Genomic DNA, 20,117 nt, shown 5'->3' with positions numbered 1-20,117 from the left:
GTCATCTATACATACTATACATACATTACCATCAGAATACAGGGTCATCTATACATACATTACCATCAGAATACAGTGTCATCTATACATACTATACATACATTACCATCAGAATACAGGGTCATCTATACATACTATACATACATTACCATCAGAATACAGGGTCATCTATACATACATTACCATCAGAATACAGGGTCATCTATACATACATTACCATCAGAATACAGGGTCATCTATACATACATTACTGTCAGAATACAGTGTCATCTATACATACATTACCATCAGAATACAGGGTCATCTATACATACATTACTGTCAGAATACAGGGTCATCTATACATACTATACATACATTACCATCAGAATACAGGGTCATCTATACATACATTACCATCAGAATACAGTGTCATCTATACATACTATACATACATTACCATCAGAATACAGGGTCATCTATACATACATTACCATCAGAATACAGTGTCATCTATACATACTATACATACATTACCATCAGAATACAGGGTCATCTATACATACTATACATACATTACCATCAGAATACAGGGTCATCTATACATACATTACCATCAGAATACAGGGTCATCTATACATACATTACCATCAGAATACAGGGTCATCTATACATACATTACTGTCAGAATACAGTGTCATCTATACATACATTACCATCAAAATACAGGGTCATCTATACATACATTACTGTCAGAATACAGGGTCATCTATACATACTATACATACATTACCATCAGAATACAGTGTCATCTATACATACTATACATACATTACCATCAGAATACAGGGTCATCTATACATACTATACATACATTACCATCAGAATACAGGGTCATCTATACATACATTACCATCAGAATACAGGGTCATCCATACATACATTACCATCAGAATACAGGGTCATCCATACATACATTACCATCAGAATACAGGGTCATCTATACATACTATACATACATTACCATCAGAATACAGGGCCATCTATACATACATTACCATCAGAATACAGGGTCATCTATACATACTATACATACATTACCATCAGAATACAGGGTCATCTATACATACATTACCATCAGAATACAGGGTTATCTATACATACATTACTGTCAGAATACAGGGTCATCTATTCATACTATACATACATTACCATCAGAATACAGGGTCATCTATACATACATTACCATCAGAATACAGGGTTATCTATACATACATTACTGTCAGAATACAGGGTCATCTATTCATACTATACATACATTACCATCAGAATACAGTGTCATCTATACATACATTACCATCAGAATACAGGGTCATCTATACATACTATACATACATTACCATCAGAATACAGTGTCATCTATACATACTATAGATACATTACCATCAGAATACAGTGTAATCTATACATACATTACCATCAGAATACAGGGTCATCTATACATACTATACATACATTACCATCAGAATACAGTGTCATCTATACATACATTACCATCAGAATACAGGGTCATCTATACATACTATACATACATTACCATCAGAATACAGTGTCCTCTATACATACATTACCATCAGAATACAGGGTCATCTATACATACTATACATACATTACCATCAGAATACAGGGTCATCTATACATACATTACCATCAGAATACAGGGTCATCTATACATACATTACCATCAGAATACAGTGTCATCTATACATACTATACATACATTACCATCAGAATACAGGGTCATCTATACATACTATACATACATTACCATCAGAATACAGGGTCATCTATACATACATTACCATCAGAATACAGGGTCATCTATACATACATTACCATCAGAATACAGGGTCATCTATACATACATTACCATCAGAATACAGGGTCATCTATACATACATTACCATCAGAATACAGGGTCATCTATACATACATTACCATCAGAATACAGGGTCATCTATACATCCTATACATACATTACCATCAGAATACAGGGTCATCTATACATACTATACATACATTACCATCAGAATACAGGGTCATCTATACATACATTACCATCAGAATACAGTCATCTATGTCATACCTCAGAATACATCATCTATACATACATTACCATCAGAATACAGGGTCATCTATACATACTATACATACATTACCATCAGAATACAGGGTCATCTATACATACATTACCATCAGAATACAGTGTCATCTATACATCCTATACATACATTACCATCAGAATACAGGGTCATCTATACATACTATACATACATTACCATCAGAATACAGGGTCATCTATACATACATTACCATCAGAATACAGGGTCATCCATACATACATTACCATCAGAATACAGTGTCATCTATACATACATTACCATCAGAATACAGGGTCATCTATACATACTATACATACATTACCATCAGAATAGAGGGTCATCTATACATACATTACCATCAGAATACAGGGTCATCTATACATACATTACCATCAGAATACAGGGTCATCTATACATACATTACCATGAGAATACATGGTCATCTATACATACATTACCATCAGAATACAGGGTCATCTATACATACTATACATACATTACCATCAGAATACAGGGTCATCTATACATACTATACATACATTACCATCAGAATACAGGGTCATCTATACATACATTACCATCAGAATACAGGGTCATCTATACATACATTACCATCAGAATACAGTGTCATCTATACATACATTACCATCAGAATACAGGGTCATCTATACATCCTATACATACATTACCATCAGAATACAGTGTCATCTATACATACATTACCATCAGAATACAGGGTCATCTATACATACTATACATACATTACCATCAGAATACAGGGTCATCTATACATACTATACATACATTACCATCAGAATACAGGGTCATCTATACATACATTACCATCAGAATACAGTGTCATCTATACATACTATACATACATTACCATCAGAATACAGGGTCATCTATACATACTATACATACATTACTGTCAGAATACAGGGTCATCTATATATACATTACCACCATTACTGTCAGGTTGCTGTCAGTCAGTCTGTCTGACACGTTGCTGGAACGCAGGCTCTGTCATTGTGCCGGATCTACCTACCCAGATGAGGACGACGATGACGGTGAGGATGGTGCTGTAGAGGAGTAGCACCCCACATCCGACCAGCAGCAGACACAGAAGGAGGGGATTAGGATCCTCCACACAACTCTGTTTGGCCAGTGGATCATGGGGTTTCAGACACTGCTTCTCTGTGAACCAATCAGAACACACAAGAAGTCCGTAATAAGAAATAAGATCTGGGACCAGGCAAGGATTGTATGGTTCTGTTATAGATCTAGGTCCATTCTAGGACAGTTTGTTTCTTTTATAGATTATGGACCAGGCTAGGATAGTATGGTTCTGATTTAGATCTGGGACCAGAATTTGATAGTATGGTTCTGTTATAGATCTGGGACCAGGCTAGGATAGTATGGTTCTGTTATAGATCTGGGACCAGGCTAGGATAGTATGGTTCTGTTATAGATCTGGGACCAGGCTAGGATAGTATGGTTCTGTTATAGATCTGGGACCAGGCAAGGATTGTATGGTTCTGTTATAGATCTAGGTCCATTCTAGGACAGTTTGTTTCTTTTATAGATTATGGACCAGGCTAGGACAGTATGGTTCTGATTTAGATCTGGGACCAGAATTTGATAGTATGGTTCTGTTATAGATCTGGGACCAGGCTAGGATAGTATGGTTCTGTTATAGATCTGGGACCAGGCTAGGATAGTATGTTATAGATCTGGGACCAGGCTAGGATTGTATGTTTCTGTTATAGATCTGGGACCAGGCTAGGATTGTATGGTTCTGTTATAGATCTGGGACCAGGCTAGGATTGTATGGTTCTGTTATAGATCTGGGACCAGGCTAGGATTGTATGGTTCTGTTATAGATCATGGACTAGCTAGAATAGTATGGTTCTGTTTTAGATCTGGTACCAGGCTTGAATAGTATGGTTCTGTTATAGATCATGAACCAGGCCAGGATAGTATGGTTCTGTTATAGATCATGGACCAGGCTAGAATAGTATGGTTCTGTTATAGATCTGGGACCAGGCTCGGATTGTATGGTTCTGTTATAAATCTGGGACCAGGCAAGGATAGTATGGTTCTGTTATAGATCTGGGACCAGGCTAGGATAGAATGGTTCTGTTATAGATCTGGGACCAGGCTAGGATCTCATGGTTCTGTTATAGATCTGGGACCAGGCTCGGATTGTATGGTTCTGTTATAAATCTGGGACCAGGCAAGGATAGTATGGTTCTGTTATAGATCTGGGACCAGGCTTGGTTTGTATGGTTCTGTTAAAGATCTGGAACCAGGCTGGGATAGTATGGTTCTGTTATAGATCTGAGACCAGACTAGGGATAGTATGGTTCTGTTATAGATCTGGGACCAGGCTAGGATAGTATGGTTCTGTTATAGATCTGGGACCAGGCTAGGATAGTATGGTTCTGTTATAGATCTGGGACCAGGCTAGGATAGTATGGTTCTGTTATAGATCTGGGACCAGGCAAGGATTGTATGGTTCTGTTATAGATCTAGGTCCATTCTAGGACAGTTTGTTTCTTTTATAGATTATGGACCAGGCTAGGACAGTATGGTTCTGATTTAGATCTGGGACCAGAATTTGATAGTATGGTTCTGTTATAGATCTGGGACCAGGCTAGGATAGTATGGTTCTGTTATAGATCTGGGACCAGGCTAGGATAGTATGTTATAGATCTGGGACCAGGCTAGGATTGTATGTTTCTGTTATAGATCTGGGACCAGGCTAGGATTGTATGGTTCTGTTATAGATCTGGGACCAGGCTAGGATTGTATGGTTCTGTTATAGATCTGGGACCAGGCTAGGATTGTATGGTTCTGTTATAGATCATGGACTAGCTAGAATAGTATGGTTCTGTTTTAGATCTGGTACCAGGCTTGAATAGTATGGTTCTGTTATAGATCATGAACCAGGCCAGGATAGTATGGTTCTGTTATAGATCATGGACCAGGCTAGAATAGTATGGTTCTGTTATAGATCTGGGACCAGGCTCGGATTGTATGGTTCTGTTATAAATCTGGGACCAGGCAAGGATAGTATGGTTCTGTTATAGATCTGGGACCAGGCTAGGATAGAATGGTTCTGTTATAGATCTGGGACCAGGCTAGGATCTCATGGTTCTGTTATAGATCTGGGACCAGGCTCGGATTGTATGGTTCTGTTATAAATCTGGGACCAGGCAAGGATAGTATGGTTCTGTTATAGATCTGGGACCAGGCTTGGTTTGTATGGTTCTGTTAAAGATCTGGAACCAGGCTGGGATAGTATGGTTCTGTTATAGATCTGAGACCAGACTAGGGATAGTATGGTTCTGTTATAGATCTACGGCCAGGCTCGGATAGAATGGTTCTGTTATAGATCTGGGACCAGGCGAGGAGAGTATGGTTCTGTTAATGATCTGGGACCAGGCTAGGAATGTATGGTTCTGTTAATGATCTGGGGCCAGGCTAGGATAGTGTGTGTCTGTTATAGATCTGGTACCAGGCTAGGATAGTATGGTTCTGTTATAGATCTAGGACCAGGCTAGTATAGTATGGTTCTGTTATAGATCTGGGACCAGGCTAGGATTGTATGTTTCTGTTAATGATCTGGGGCCAGGCTAGGATAGTGTGGGTCTGTTATTGATCTGGGACCAGGCTAGGATTGTATGGTTCTGTTATAAATCTGGGACCAGGCAAGGATAGTATGGTTCTGTTATAGATCTGTGACCAGGCTAGGATAGAATGGTTCTGTTATAGATCTGGGACCAGGCTAGGATCTCATGGTTCTGTTATAGATCTGGGACCAGGCTCGGATTGTATGGTTCTGTTAAAGATCTGGGACCAGACTAGGATAGTATGGTTCTGTTATAGATCTGGGACCAGGCTAGGATAGTATGGTTCTGTTATAGATCTGGGACCAGGCTGGGATAGTATGTTTCTTTTATAGATCATGGACCAGGCCAGAATAGTATGGTTCTGTTATAGATCATGGACCAGACTAGGAAAGTATGGTTCTGTAAGTGATGTTATAGATCTGGGACCAGGCTAGGATTGTATGCTTCTGTTATAGATCTGGGACCAGGCTAGGAATGTATGGTTCTGTTAATGATCTGGGGCCAGGCTAGGATAGTGTGTGTCTGTTATAGATCTGGTACCAGGCTAGGATAGTATGGTTCTGTTATAGATCTGGGACAAGGCTAGTATAGTATGGTTCTGTTATAGATCTGGGACCAGGCTAGGATTGTATGTTTCTGTTAATGATCTGGGGCCAGGCTAGGATAGTGTGGGTCTGTTATTGATCTGGGACCAGGCTAGGATAGTATGGTTCTGTTATAGATCTGGGACCAGGCTAGGATAGTATGGTTCTTTTATAGATCTGGGTCCAGGCCAGAATAGTATGGTTCTGTTATAGATCTGGGACCAGGGTAGGACCGTATTTTTCTGTTATAGATCTTGGACAAGGCTTGGATTGTATGGTTCTGTTATAGATCTGGGACCAGGCTAGGATAGTATAGTTCTGTTATAGATCTGGGACCAGGCTCGGATCGTATTGTTCTGTTATAGATCTGGGACAAGGCTTGGATCGTATTGTTCTGTTATAGATCTGGGACCAGGCTAGTATCGTATTGTTCTGTTATAGATCTGGGACCAGGCCACAATAGTATGGTTCTGTTATAGATCATGGACCAGACTAGGAAAGTATGGTTCTGTAAGTGATGTTATAGATCTGGGACCAGGCTAGGATTGTATGGTTCTGTTATAGATCTGGGACCAGGGTAGGATAGTATGGTTCTGTTATAGATCTGGAACCAGGCTGGGATAGTATCTGGGATCTAGATCTGGGACCAGGCTCGGATAGTATTGTTCTGTTTTAGATCTGGGACCAGGCTAGGATTGTATGACTAGGGATAGTCTGGTTCTCTTTCGATCTCGGACCAGGCTCGGATAGTATTGTTCTGTTTTAGATCTGGGACCAGGCTAGGATTGTATGGTTCTGTTATTGATCTGGGACCAGGCTAGGATTGTATGGTTCTGTTTTAGATCTGGGACCAGGCTAGGATTGTATGGTTCTGTTATTGATCTGGGACCAGGCTAGGATTGTATGGTTCTGTTATTGATCTGGGACCAGGCTAGGATAGCATGGTTCTTTTATAGATCTGGGACCAGGCTAGGATAGTATGGTTCTGTTATAGATCTGGGACCAGGCTAGGATTGTATGGTTCTGTTATAGATCTGGGACCAGGGTAGGATAGTATGGTTCTGTTATAGATCTGGAACCAGGCTGTGATAGTATGGTTCTTTTATAGATCTGGGACCAGGCCAGAATAGTATGGTTCTGTTATAGATCATGGACCAGACTAGGAAAGTATGGTTCTGTAAGTGATGTTATAGATCTGGGACCAGGCTAGGATTGTATGGTTCTGTTATAGATCTGGGACCAGGGTAGGATAGTCTGGTTCTGTTATAGATCTGGAACCAGGCTGGGATAGTATGGTTCTGTTATAGATCTGGGACCAGACTAGGGATAGTATGGTTCTGTTATAGATCTGGGACCAGGCTGGGATAGTATGGTTCTGTTATAGATCATGGACCAGGCTAGGATAGTCTGGTTCTGTTTCGATCTCGGACCAGGATCGGATAGTATTGTTCTGTTTTAGATCTGGGACCAGGCTAGGATTGTATGGTTCTGTTATTGATCTGGGACCAGGCTAGGATAGTATGGTTCTTTTATAGATCTGGGTCCAGGCCAGAATAGTATGGTTCTGTTATAGATCTGGGACCAGGGTAGGACCGTATTTTTCTGTTATAGATCTTGGACAAGGCTTGGATTGTATGGTTCTGTTATAGATCTGGGACCAGGCTAGGATAGTATAGTTCTGTTATAGATCTGGGACCAGGCTCGGATCGTATTGTTCTGTTATAGATCTGGGACAAGGCTTGGATCGTATTGTTCTGTTATAGATCTGGGACCAGGCTAGTATCGTATTGTTCTGTTATAGATCATGGACCAGGCAAGGATTGTATGGTTCTGTTATAGATCTGGGACCAGGCTAGGATAGTATGGTTCTGTTATAGATCTGGGACCAGGCTAGGATAGTATGGTTCTGTTAAAGATCTGGGACCAGACTAGGATAGTATGGTTCTGTTATAGATCTGGGACCAGGCTAGGATAGTATGGTTCTGTTATAGATCTGGGACCAGGCTGGGATAGTATGTTTCTTTTATAGATCATGGACCAGGCCAGAATAGTATGGTTCTGTTATAGATCATGGACCAGACTAGGAAAGTATGGTTCTGTAAGTGATGTTATAGATCTGGGACCAGGCTAGGATTGTATGGTTCTGTTATAGATCTGGGACCAGGGTAGGATAGTATGGTTCTGTTATAGATCTGGAACCAGGCTGGGATAGTATGGTTCTGTTATAGATCTGAGACCAGACTAGGGATAGTATGGTTCTGTTATAGATCTGGGACCAGGTTGGGATAGTATGGTTCTGTTATAGATCATGGACCAGGCTAGGATAGTCTGGTTCTGTTTCGATCTCGGACCAGGCTCGGATAGTATTGTTCTGTTTTAGATCTGGGACCAGGCTAGGATTGTATGGTTCTGTTATTGATCTGGGACCAGGCTAGGATTGTATGGTTCTGTTTTAGATCTGGGACCAGGCTAGGATTGTATGGTTCTGTTATTGATCTGGGACCAGGCTAGGATTGTATGGTTCTGTTATAGATCTGGGACCAGGCTAGGATAGTATAGTTCTGTTATAGATCTGGGACCAGGCTCGGATCGTATTGTTCTGTTATAGATCTGGGACAAGGCTTGGATCGTATTGTTCTGTTATAGATCTGGGACCAGGCTGGGATAGTATGTTTCTTTTATAGATCATGGACCAGGCCAGAATAGTATGGTTCTGTTATAGATCATGGACCAGACTAGGAAAGTATGGTTCTGTAAGTGATGTTATAGATCTGGGACCAGGCTAGGATAGTATGGTTCTGTTAAAGATCTGGGACCAGACTAGGATGGAATGGTTCTGTTTTAGATCTGGGACCAGGCTAGGATAGTATGGTTCTGTTATAGATCTGGGACCAGGCTGGGATAGTATGTTTCTTTTATAGATCATGGACCAGGCCAGAATAGTATGGTTCTGTTATAGATCATGGACCAGACTAGGAAAGTATGGTTCTGTAAGTGATGTTATAGATCTGGGACCAGGCTAGGATTGTATGGTTCTGTTATAGATCTGGGACCAGGGTAGGATAGTATGGTTCTGTTATAGATCTGGAACCAGGCTGGGATAGTATGGTTCTGTTATAGATCTGAGACCAGACTAGGGATAGTATGGTTCTGTTATAGATCTGGGACCAGGTTGGGATAGTATGGTTCTGTTATAGATCATGGACCAGGCTAGGATAGTCTGGTTCTGTTTCGATCTCGGACCAGGCTCGGATAGTATTGTTCTGTTTTAGATCTGGGACCAGGCTAGGATTGTATGGTTCTGTTATTGATCTGGGACCAGGCTAGGATTGTATGGTTCTGTTTTAGATCTGGGACCAGGCTAGGATTGTATGGTTCTGTTATTGATCTGGGACCAGGCTAGGATTGTATGGTTCTGTTATTGATCTGGGACCAGGCTAGGATAGCATGGTTCTTTTATAGATCTGGGACCAGGCTAGGATAGTAGGGTTCTATTATAGATCTGGGACCAGGCTAGGATAGTATGGTTCTGTTATAGATCTGGGACCAGGCTAGGATAGTATGGTTCTGTTATAGATCTGGGACCAGGCCACAATAGTATGGTTCTGTTATAGATCATGGACCAGACTAGGAAAGTATGGTTCTGTAAGTGATGTTATAGATCTGGGACCAGGCTAGGATTGTATGGTTCTGTTATAGATCTGGGACCAGGGTAGGATAGTATGGTTCTGTTATAGATCTGGGACCAGGCTCGGATAGTATTGTTCTGTTTTAGATCTGGGACCAGGCTAGGATTGTATGACTAGGCATAGTCTGGTTCTCTTTCGATCTCGGACCAGGCTCGGATAGTATTGTTCTGTTTTAGATCTGGGACCAGGCTAGGATTGTATGGTTCTGTTATTGATCTGGGACCAGGCTAGGATTGTATGGTTCTGTTTTAGATCTGGGACCAGGCTAGGATTGTATGGTTCTGTTATTGATCTGGGACCAGGCTAGGATTGTATGGTTCTGTTATTGATCTGGGACCAGGCTAGGATAGCATGGTTCTTTTATAGATCTGGGACCAGGCTAGGATAGTATGGTTCTGTTATAGATCTGGGACCAGGCTAGGATTGTATGGTTCTGTTATAGATCTGGGACCAGGGTAGGATAGTATGGTTCTGTTATAGATCTGGAACCAGGCTGTGATAGTATGGTTCTTTTATAGATCTGGGACCAGGCCAGAATAGTATGGTTCTGTTATAGATCATGGACCAGACTAGGAAAGTATGGTTCTGTAAGTGATGTTATAGATCTGGGACCAGGCTAGGATTGTATGGTTCTGTTATAGATCTGGGACCAGGGTAGGATAGTCTGGTTCTGTTATAGATCTGGAACCAGGCTGGGATAGTATGGTTCTGTTATAGATCTGGGACCAGGCTGGGATAGTATGGTTCTGTTATAGATCATGGACCAGGCTAGGATAGTCTGGTTCTGTTTCGATCTCGGACCAGGCTCGGATAGTATTGTTCTGTTTTAGATCTGGGACCAGGCTAGGATTGTATGGTTCTGTTATTGATCTGGGACCAGGCTAGGATTGTATGGTTCTGTTTTAGATCTGGGACCAGGCTAGGATAGCATGGTTCTGTTATAGATCTGGGACCAGGCTAGGATTGTATGGTTCTGTTATAGGTCTGGGGCCAGGCTAGGATAGTGTGGTTCTGTTATAGAACTGGGACCAGGCTAGGATAGTCTGGTTCTGTTTCGATCTCGGACCAGGCTCGGATAGTATTGTTCTGTTTTAGATCTGGGACCAGGCTAGGAATGTATGTTTCTGTTAATGATCTGGGACCAGGCTAGGATTGTATGGTTCTGTTAATGATCTGGGGCCAGGCTAGGATAGTGTGGTTCTGTTATAGATCTGGGACCAGGCTAGGATAGTATGGTTCTGTTATAGATCTGGGACCAGGCTAGGATAGTATAGTTCTCTTATAGATCTGGGAACAGGCTAGGACCGTATTGTTCTGTTATAGATCTTGGACAAGGCTTGGATTGTATGGTTCTGTTATAGATCTGGGACCAGGCTAGGATAGTATAGTTCTGTTATAGATCTGGGACCAGGCTAGGATAGTATGGTTCTGTTATAGATCTGGGACCAGGCAAGGATAGTATGGTTCTGTTATAGATCTGGGACCAGGCTCGGATCGTATTGTTCTGTTATAGATCTGGGACAAGGCTTGGATCGTATTGTTCTGTTATAGATCTGGGACCAGGCTAGGATCGTATTGTTCTGTTATAGATCATGGACCAGGCAAGGATTGTATGGTTCTGTTATAGATCTGGGACCAGGCTAGGATAGAATGGTTCTGTTTTAGATCTGGGACCAGACTAGGGATAGTATGGTTCTGTTATAGATCTGGGACCAGGCTGGGATAGTATGTTTCTTTTATAGATCATGGACCAGGCCAGAATAGTATGGTTCTGTTATAGATCATGGACCAGACTAGGAAAGTATGGTTCTGTTAAAGATCTGGGACCAGACTAGGATAGAATGGTTCTGTTTTAGATCTGGGACCAGACTAGGGATAGTATGGTTCTTTTATAGATCTGGGTCCAGGCCAGAATAGTATGGTTCTGTTATAGATCTGGGACCAGGGTAGGACCGTATTTTTCTGTTATAGATCTTGGACAAGGCTTGGATTGTATGTTTCTGTTATAGATCTGGGACCAGGCTAGGATAGTATAGTTCTGTTATAGATCTGGGACCAGGCTCGGATCGTATTGTTCTGTTATAGATCTGGGACCAGGCTAGTATCGTATTGTTCTGTTATAGATCATGGACCAGGCAAGGATTGTATGGTTCTGTTATAGATCTGGGACCAGGCTAGGATAGTATGGTTCTGTTATAGATCTGGGACCAGGCTAGGATAGTATGGTTCTGTTAAAGATCTGGGACCAGACTAGGATAGTATGGTTCTGTTATAGATCTGGGACCAGGCTAGGATAGTATGGTTCTGTTATAGATCTGGGACCAGGCTGGGATAGTATGTTTCTTTTATAGATCATGGACCAGGCCAGAATAGTATGGTTCTGTTATAGATCATGGACCAGACTAGGAAAGTATGGTTCTGTAAGTGATGTTATAGATCTGGGACCAGGCTAGGATTGTATGGTTCTGTTATAGATCTGGGACCAGGGTAGGATAGTATGGTTCTGTTATAGATCTGGAACCAGGCTGGGATAGTATGGTTCTGTTATAGATCTGAGACCAGACTAGGGATAGTATGGTTCTGTTATAGATCTGGGACCAGGCTGGGATAGTATGGTTCTGTTATAGATCATGGACCAGGCTAGGATAGTCTGGTTCTGTTTCGATCTCGGACCAGGCTCGGATAGTATTGTTCTGTTTTAGATCTGGGACCAGGCTAGGATTGTATGGTTCTGTTATTGATCTGGGACCAGGCTAGGATTGTATGGTTCTGTTTTAGATCTGGGACCAGGCTAGGATTGTATGGTTCTGTTATTGATCTGGGACCAGGCTAGGATTGTATGGTTCTGTTATTGATCTGGGACCAGGCTAGGATAGCATGGTTCTTTTATAGATCTGGGACCAGGCTAGGATAGTATGGTTCTGTTATAGATCTGGGACCAGGCCACAATAGTATGGTTCTGTTATAGATCATGGACCAGACTAGGAAAGTATGGTTCTGTAAGTGATGTTATAGATCTGGGACCAGGCTAGGATTGTATGGTTCTGTTATAGATCTGGGACCAGGGTAGGATAGTATGGTTCTGTTATAGATCTGGAACCAGGCTGGGATAGTATCTGGGATCTAGATCTGGGACCAGGCTCGGATAGTATTGTTCTGTTTTAGATCTGGGACCAGGCTAGGATTGTATGACTAGGGATAGTCTGGTTCTCTTTCGATCTCGGACCAGGCTCGGATAGTATTGTTCTGTTTTAGATCTGGGACCAGGCTAGGATTGTATGGTTCTGTTATTGATCTGGGACCAGGCTAGGATTGTATGGTTCTGTTTAGATCTGGGACCAGGCTAGGATTGTATGGTTCTGTTATTGATCTGGGACCAGGCTAGGATTGTATGGTTCTGTTATTGATCTGGGACCAGGCTAGGATAGCATGGTTCTTTTATAGATCTGGGACCAGGCTAGGATAGTATGGTTCTGTTATAGATCTGGGACCAGGCTAGGATTGTATGGTTCTGTTATAGATCTGGGACCAGGGTAGGATAGTATGGTTCTGTTATAGATCTGGAACCAGGCTGTGATAGTATGGTTCTTTTATAGATCTGGGACCAGGCCAGAATAGTATGGTTCTGTTATAGATCATGGACCAGACTAGGAAAGTATGGTTCTGTAAGTGATGTTATAGATCTGGGACCAGGCTAGGATTGTATGGTTCTGTTATAGATCTGGGACCAGGGTAGGATAGTCTGGTTCTGTTATAGATCTGGAACCAGGCTGGGATAGTATGGTTCTGTTATAGATCTGGGACCAGACTAGGGATAGTATGGTTCTGTTATAGATCTGGGACCAGGCTGGGATAGTATGGTTCTGTTATAGATCATGGACCAGGCTAGGATAGTCTGGTTCTGTTTCGATCTCGGACCAGGCTCGGATAGTATTGTTCTGTTTTAGATCTGGGACCAGGCTAGGATTGTATGGTTCTGTTATTGATCTGGGACCAGGCTAGGATTGTATGGTTCTGTTTTAGATCTGGGACCAGGCTAGGATAGCATGGTTCTGTTATAGATCTGGGACCAGGCTAGGATTGTATGGTTCTGTTATAGGTCTGGGGCCAGGCTAGGATAGTGTGGTTCTGTTATAGAACTGGGACCAGGCTAGGATAGTATGGTTCTCTCGGACCAGGCTCGGATAGTATTGTTCTGTTTTAGATCTGGGACCAGGCTAGGAATGTATGTTTCTGTTAATGATCTGGGACCAGGCTAGGATTGTATGGTTCTGTTAATGATCTGGGGCCAGGCTAGGATAGTATGGTTCTGTTATAGATCTGGGACCAGGCTAGGATAGTATGGTTCTGTTATAGATCTGGGACCAGGCTAGGATAGTATGGTTCTCTTATAGATCTGGGAACAGGCTAGGACCGTATTGTTCTGTTATAGATCTTGGACAAGGCTTGGATTGTATGGTTCTGTTATAGATCTGGGACCAGGCTAGGATAGTATAGTTCTGTTATAGATCTGGGACCAGGCTAGGATAGTATGGTTCTGTTATAGATCTGGGACCAGGCAAGGATAGTATGGTTCTGTTATAGATCTGGGACCAGGCTCGGATCGTATTGTTCTGTTATAGATCTGGGACAAGGCTTGGATCGTATTGTTCTGTTATAGATCTGGGACCAGGCTAGGATCGTATTGTTCTGTTATAGATCATGGACCAGGCAAGGATTGTATGGTTCTGTTATAGATCTGGGACCAGGCTAGGATAGAATGGTTCTGTTTTAGATCTGGGACCAGACTAGGGATAGTATGGTTCTGTTATAGATCTGGGACCAGGCTGGGATAGTATGTTTCTTTTATAGATCTGGACCAGGCCAGAATAGTATGGTTCTGTTATAGATCATGGACCAGACTAGGAAAGTATGGTTCTGTTAAAGATCTGGGACCAGACTAGGATAGAATGGTTCTGTTTTAGATCTGGGACCAGACTAGGGATAGTATGGTTCTTTTATAGATCTGGGTCCAGGCCAGAATAGTATGGTTCTGTTATAGATCTGGGACCAGGGTAGGACCGTATTTTTCTGTTATAGATCTTGGACAAGGCTAGTATCGTATTGTTCTGTTATAGATCATGGACCAGGCAAGGATTGTATGGTTCTGTTATAGATCTGGGACCAGGCTAGGATAGTATGGTTCTGTTATAGATCTGGGACCAGGCTAGGATAGTATGGTTCTGTTAAAGATCTGGGACCAGACTAGGATAGTATGGTTCTGTTATAGATCTGGGACCAGGCTAGGATAGTATGGTTCTGTTATAGATCTGGGACCAGGCTGGGATAGTATGTTTCTTTTATAGATCATGGACCAGGCCAGAATAGTATGGTTCTGTTATAGATCATGGACCAGACTAGGAAAGTATGGTTCTGTAAGTGATGTTATAGATCTGGGACCAGGCTAGGATTGTATGGTTCTGTTATAGATCTGGGACCAGGGTAGGATAGTATGGTTCTGTTATAGATCTGGAACCAGGCTGGGATAGTATGGTTCTGTTATAGATCTGAGACCAGACTAGGGATAGTATGGTTCTGTTATAGATCTGGGACCAGGCTGGGATAGTATGGTTCTGTTATAGATCATGGACCAGGCTAGGATAGTCTGGTTCTGTTTAGATCTGGACCAGGCTCGGATAGTATTGTTCTGTTTTAGATCTGGGACCAGGCTAGGATTGTATGGTTCTGTTATTGATCTGGGACCAGGCTAGGATTGTATGGTTCTGTTTTAGATCTGGGACCAGGCTAGGATTGTATGGTTCTGTTATTGATCTGGGACCAGGCTAGGATTGTATGGTTCTGTTATTGATCTGGGACCAGGCTAGGATAGCATGGTTCTTTTATAGATCTGGGACCAGGCTAGGATAGTATGGTTCTGTTATAGATCTGGGACCAGGCCACAATAGTATGGTTCTGTTATAGATCATGGACCAGACTAGGAAAGTATGGTTCTGTAAGTGATGTTATAGATCTGGGACCAGGCTAGGATTGTATGGTTCTGTTATAGATCTGGGACCAGGGTAGGATAGTATGGTTCTGTTATAGATCTGGAACCAGGCTGGGATAGTATGGTTCTGTTATAGATCTGAGACCAGACTAGGGATAGTATGGTTCTGTTATAGATCTGGGACCAGGCTGGGATAGTATGGTTCTGTTATAGATCATGGACCAGGCTAGGATAGTATGGTTCTGTTATAGATCTGGGACCAGTTTAGGATAGTATGGTTCTGTTTTAGATCTGGGACCAGGCTAGGATTGTATGGTTCTGTTATAGATCTGGGACCAGGCTAGGATTGTATGGTTCTGTTTTAGATCTGGGACCAGGCTAGGATTGTATGGTTCTGTTATAGATCTGGGACCAGGCTAGGATTGTATGGTTCTGTTATTGATCTGGGACCAGGCTAGGATAGCATGGTTCTGTTATAGATCTGGGACCAGGCTAGGATAGTATGGTTCTGTTATAGATCTGGGACCAGGCCACAATAGTATGGTTCTGTTATAGATCATGGACCAGACTAGGAAAGTATGGTTCTGTAAGTGATGTTATAGATCTGGGACCAGGCTAGGATTGTATGGTTCTGTTATAGATCTGGGACCAGGGTAGGATAGTATGGTTCTGTTATAGATCTGGAACCAGGCTGGGATAGTATCTGGGATCTAGATCTGGGACCAGGCTCGGATAGTATTGTTCTGTTTTAGATCTGGGACCAGGCTAGGATTGTATGGTTCTGTTATTGATCTGGGACCAGGCTAGGATTGTATGGTTCTGTTTTAGATCTGGGACCAGGCTAGGATTGTATGGTTCTGTTATTGATCTGGGACCAGGCTAGGATTGTATGGTTCTGTTATTGATCTGGGACCAGGCTAGGATAGCATGGTTCTTTTATAGATCTGGGACCAGGCTAGGATAGTATGGTTCTGTTATAGATCTGGGACCAGGCTAGGATTGTATGGTTCTGTTATAGATCTGGGACCAGGGTAGGATAGTATGGTTCTGTTATAGATCTGGAACCAGGCTGTGATAGTATGGTTCTTTTATAGATCTGGGACCAGGCCAGAATAGTATGGTTCTGTTATAGATCATGGACCAGACTAGGAAAGTATGGTTCTGTAAGTGATGTTATAGATCTGGGACCAGGCTAGGATTGTATGGTTCTGTTATAGATCTGGGACCAGGGTAGGATAGTCTGGTTCTGTTATAGATCTGGAACCAGGCTGGGGTTGTATGGTTCTGTTATAGATCTGGGACCAGACTAGGGATAGTATGGTTCTGTTATAGATCTGGGACCAGGCTGGGATAGTATGGTTCTGTTATAGATCATGGACCAGGCTAGGATAGTCTGGTTCTGTTTCGATCTCGGACCAGGCTCGGATAGTATTGTTCTGTTTTAGATCTGGGACCAGGCTAGGATTGTATGGTTCTGTTATTGATCTGGGACCAGGCTAGGATTGTATGGTTCTGTTTTAGATCTGGGACCAGGCTAGGATTGTATGGTTCTGTTATTGATCTGGGACCAGGCTAGGATTGTATGGTTCTGTTATTGATCTGGGACCAGGCTAGGATAGCATGGTTCTTTATAGATCTGGGACCAGGCTAGGATAGTATGGTTCTGTTATAGATCTGGGACCAGGCCCAATAGTATGGTTCTGTTATAGATCATGGACCAGACTAGGAAAGTATGGTTCTGTTATAGATCTGGGACCAGGCTAGGATTGTATGGTTCTGTTATAGATCTGGGACCAGGGTAGGATAGTATGGTTCTGTTATAGATCTGGAACCAGGCTGGGATAGTATCTGGGATCTAGATCTGGGACCAGGCTCGGATAGTATTGTTCTGTTTTAGATCTGGGACCAGGCTAGGATTGTATGGTTCTGTTATTGATCTGGGACCAGGCTAGGATTGTATGGTTCTGTTTTAGATCTGGGACCAGGCTAGGATTGTATGGTTCTGTTATTGATCTGGGACCAGGCTAGGATTGTATGGTTCTGTTAGATCTGGGACCAGGCTAGGATAGCATGGTTCTTTTATAGATCTGGGACCAGGCTAGGATAGTATGGTTCTGTTATAGATCTGGGACCAGGCTAGGATTGTATGGTTCTGTTATAGATCTGGGACCAGGGTAGGATAGTATGGTTCTGTTATAGATCTGGAACCAGGCTGTGATAGTATGGTTCTTTTATAGATCTGGGACCAGGCCAGAATAGTATGGTTCTGTTATAGATCATGGACCAGACTAGGAAAGTATGGTTCTGTAAGTGATGTTATAGATCTGGGACCAGGCTAGGATTGTATGGTTCTGTTATAGATCTGGGACCAGGGTAGGATAGTATGGTTCTGTTATAGATCTGGAACCAGGCTGGGATAGTATGGTTCTGTTATAGATCTGGGACCAGACTAGGGATAGTATGGTTCTGTTATAGATCTGGGACCAGGCTGGGATAGTATGGTTCTGTTATAGATCATGGACCAGGCTAGGATAGTCTGGTTCTGTTTCGATCTCGGACCAGGCTCGGATAGTATTGTTCTGTTTTAGATCTGGGACCAGGCTAGGATTGTATGGTTCTGTTATTGATCTGGGACCAGGCTAGGATTGTATGGTTCTGTTTTAGATCTGGGACCAGGCTAGGATAGCATGGTTCTGTTATAGATCTGGGACCAGGCTAGGATTGTATGGTTCTGTTATAGGTCTGGGGCCAGGCTGGGATAGTGTGGTTCTGTTATAGAACTGGGACCAGGCTAGGATAGTCTGGTTCTGTTTCTTTTATAGATCTCGGACCAGGCTCGGATAGTATTGTTCTGTTTTAGATCTGGGACCAGGCTAGGAATGTATGGTTCTGTTAATGATCTGGGACCAGGCTAGGATTGTATGGTTCTGTTAATGATCTGGGACCAGGCTAGGATAGTGTGGTTCTGTTATAGATCTGGGACCAGGCTAGGATAGTATGGTTCTGTTATAGATCTGGGACCAGGCTAGGATAGTATAGTTCTGTTATAGATCTGGGAACAGGCTAGGACCGTATTGTTCTGTTATAGATCTTAGGCTTGGATTGTATGGTTCTGTTATAGATCTGGGACCAGGCTAGGATAGTATAGTTCTGTTATAGATCTGGGACCAGGCTCGGATCGTATTGTTCTGTTATAGATCTGGGACAAGGCTTGGATCGTATTGTTCTGTTATAGATCTGGGACCAGGCTAGGATCGTATTGTTCTGTTATAGATCATGGACCAGGCAAGGATTGTATGGTTCTGTTATAGATCTGGGACCAGGCTAGGATAGTATGGTTCTGTTATAGATCTGGGACCAGGCTAGGATTGTATGGTTCTGTTATAGATCATGGACCAGGCTAGGATAGAATGGTTCTGTTATAGATCTGGGACCAGGCTAGGATAGTATGGTTCTGTTATAGAACTTGGACCAGGCTAGGATAGTATGGTTCTGTTAAAGATCTGGGACCAGACTAGGATAGAATGGTTCTGTTATAGATCTGGGACCAGGCTGGGATTGTATGGTTCTGTTATAGATCTGGGACCAGGCTAGGATAGTATGGTTCTGTTATAGATCTGGGACCAGGCTAGGATTGTATGGTTCTGTTATAGATCTGGGACCAGGCTGGGATAGTATGTTTCTTTTATAGATCATGGACCAGGCCAGAATAGTATGGTTCTGTTATAGATCATGGACCAGACTAGGAAAGTATGGTTCTGTTAAAGATCTGGGACCAGACTAGGATAGAATGGTTCTGTTTTAGATCTGGGACCAGACTAGGATAGTATGGTTCTGTTATAGATCTGGGACCAGGCTGGGATAGTATGTTTCTTTTATAGATCATGGACCAGGCTGGGATAGTATGTTTCTTTTATAGATCATGGACCAGGCCAGAATAGTATGGTTCTGTTATAGATCATGGACCAGACTAGGAAAGTATGGTTCTGTTAAAGATCTGGGACCAGACTAGGATAGAATGGTTCTGTTTTAGATCTGGGACCAGACTAGGAAAGTATGGTTCTGTAAGTGATGTTATAGAT

At 42.4% G+C, this 20,117-nt stretch overlaps 1 protein-coding gene across 1 annotated transcript in view; it reads right to left on the bottom strand.

Moving 5' to 3' along the window:
- Window positions 1–20,117, bottom strand: part of LOC127914917 (T-cell-specific surface glycoprotein CD28-like) — a 61,929-nt gene that overhangs the window by 8,009 nt on the left and 33,803 nt on the right. The window contains exon 3 of the mRNA XM_052492693.1: window positions 3,190–3,338. Coding sequence (XP_052348653.1) covers window positions 3,190–3,338 — 149 coding nt within the window. The remainder of the gene's footprint in view (window positions 1–3,189; window positions 3,339–20,117) is intronic.

Source organism: Oncorhynchus keta, chromosome 34 (assembly GCF_023373465.1).
Source record: "Oncorhynchus keta strain PuntledgeMale-10-30-2019 chromosome 34, Oket_V2, whole genome shotgun sequence".
NCBI classification, from domain to species: domain Eukaryota; kingdom Metazoa; phylum Chordata; class Actinopteri; order Salmoniformes; family Salmonidae; genus Oncorhynchus; species Oncorhynchus keta.
The sequence above is the reverse complement of the archived record's forward strand: the minus strand, read 5'-3'. Positions and strand labels throughout refer to the sequence as shown.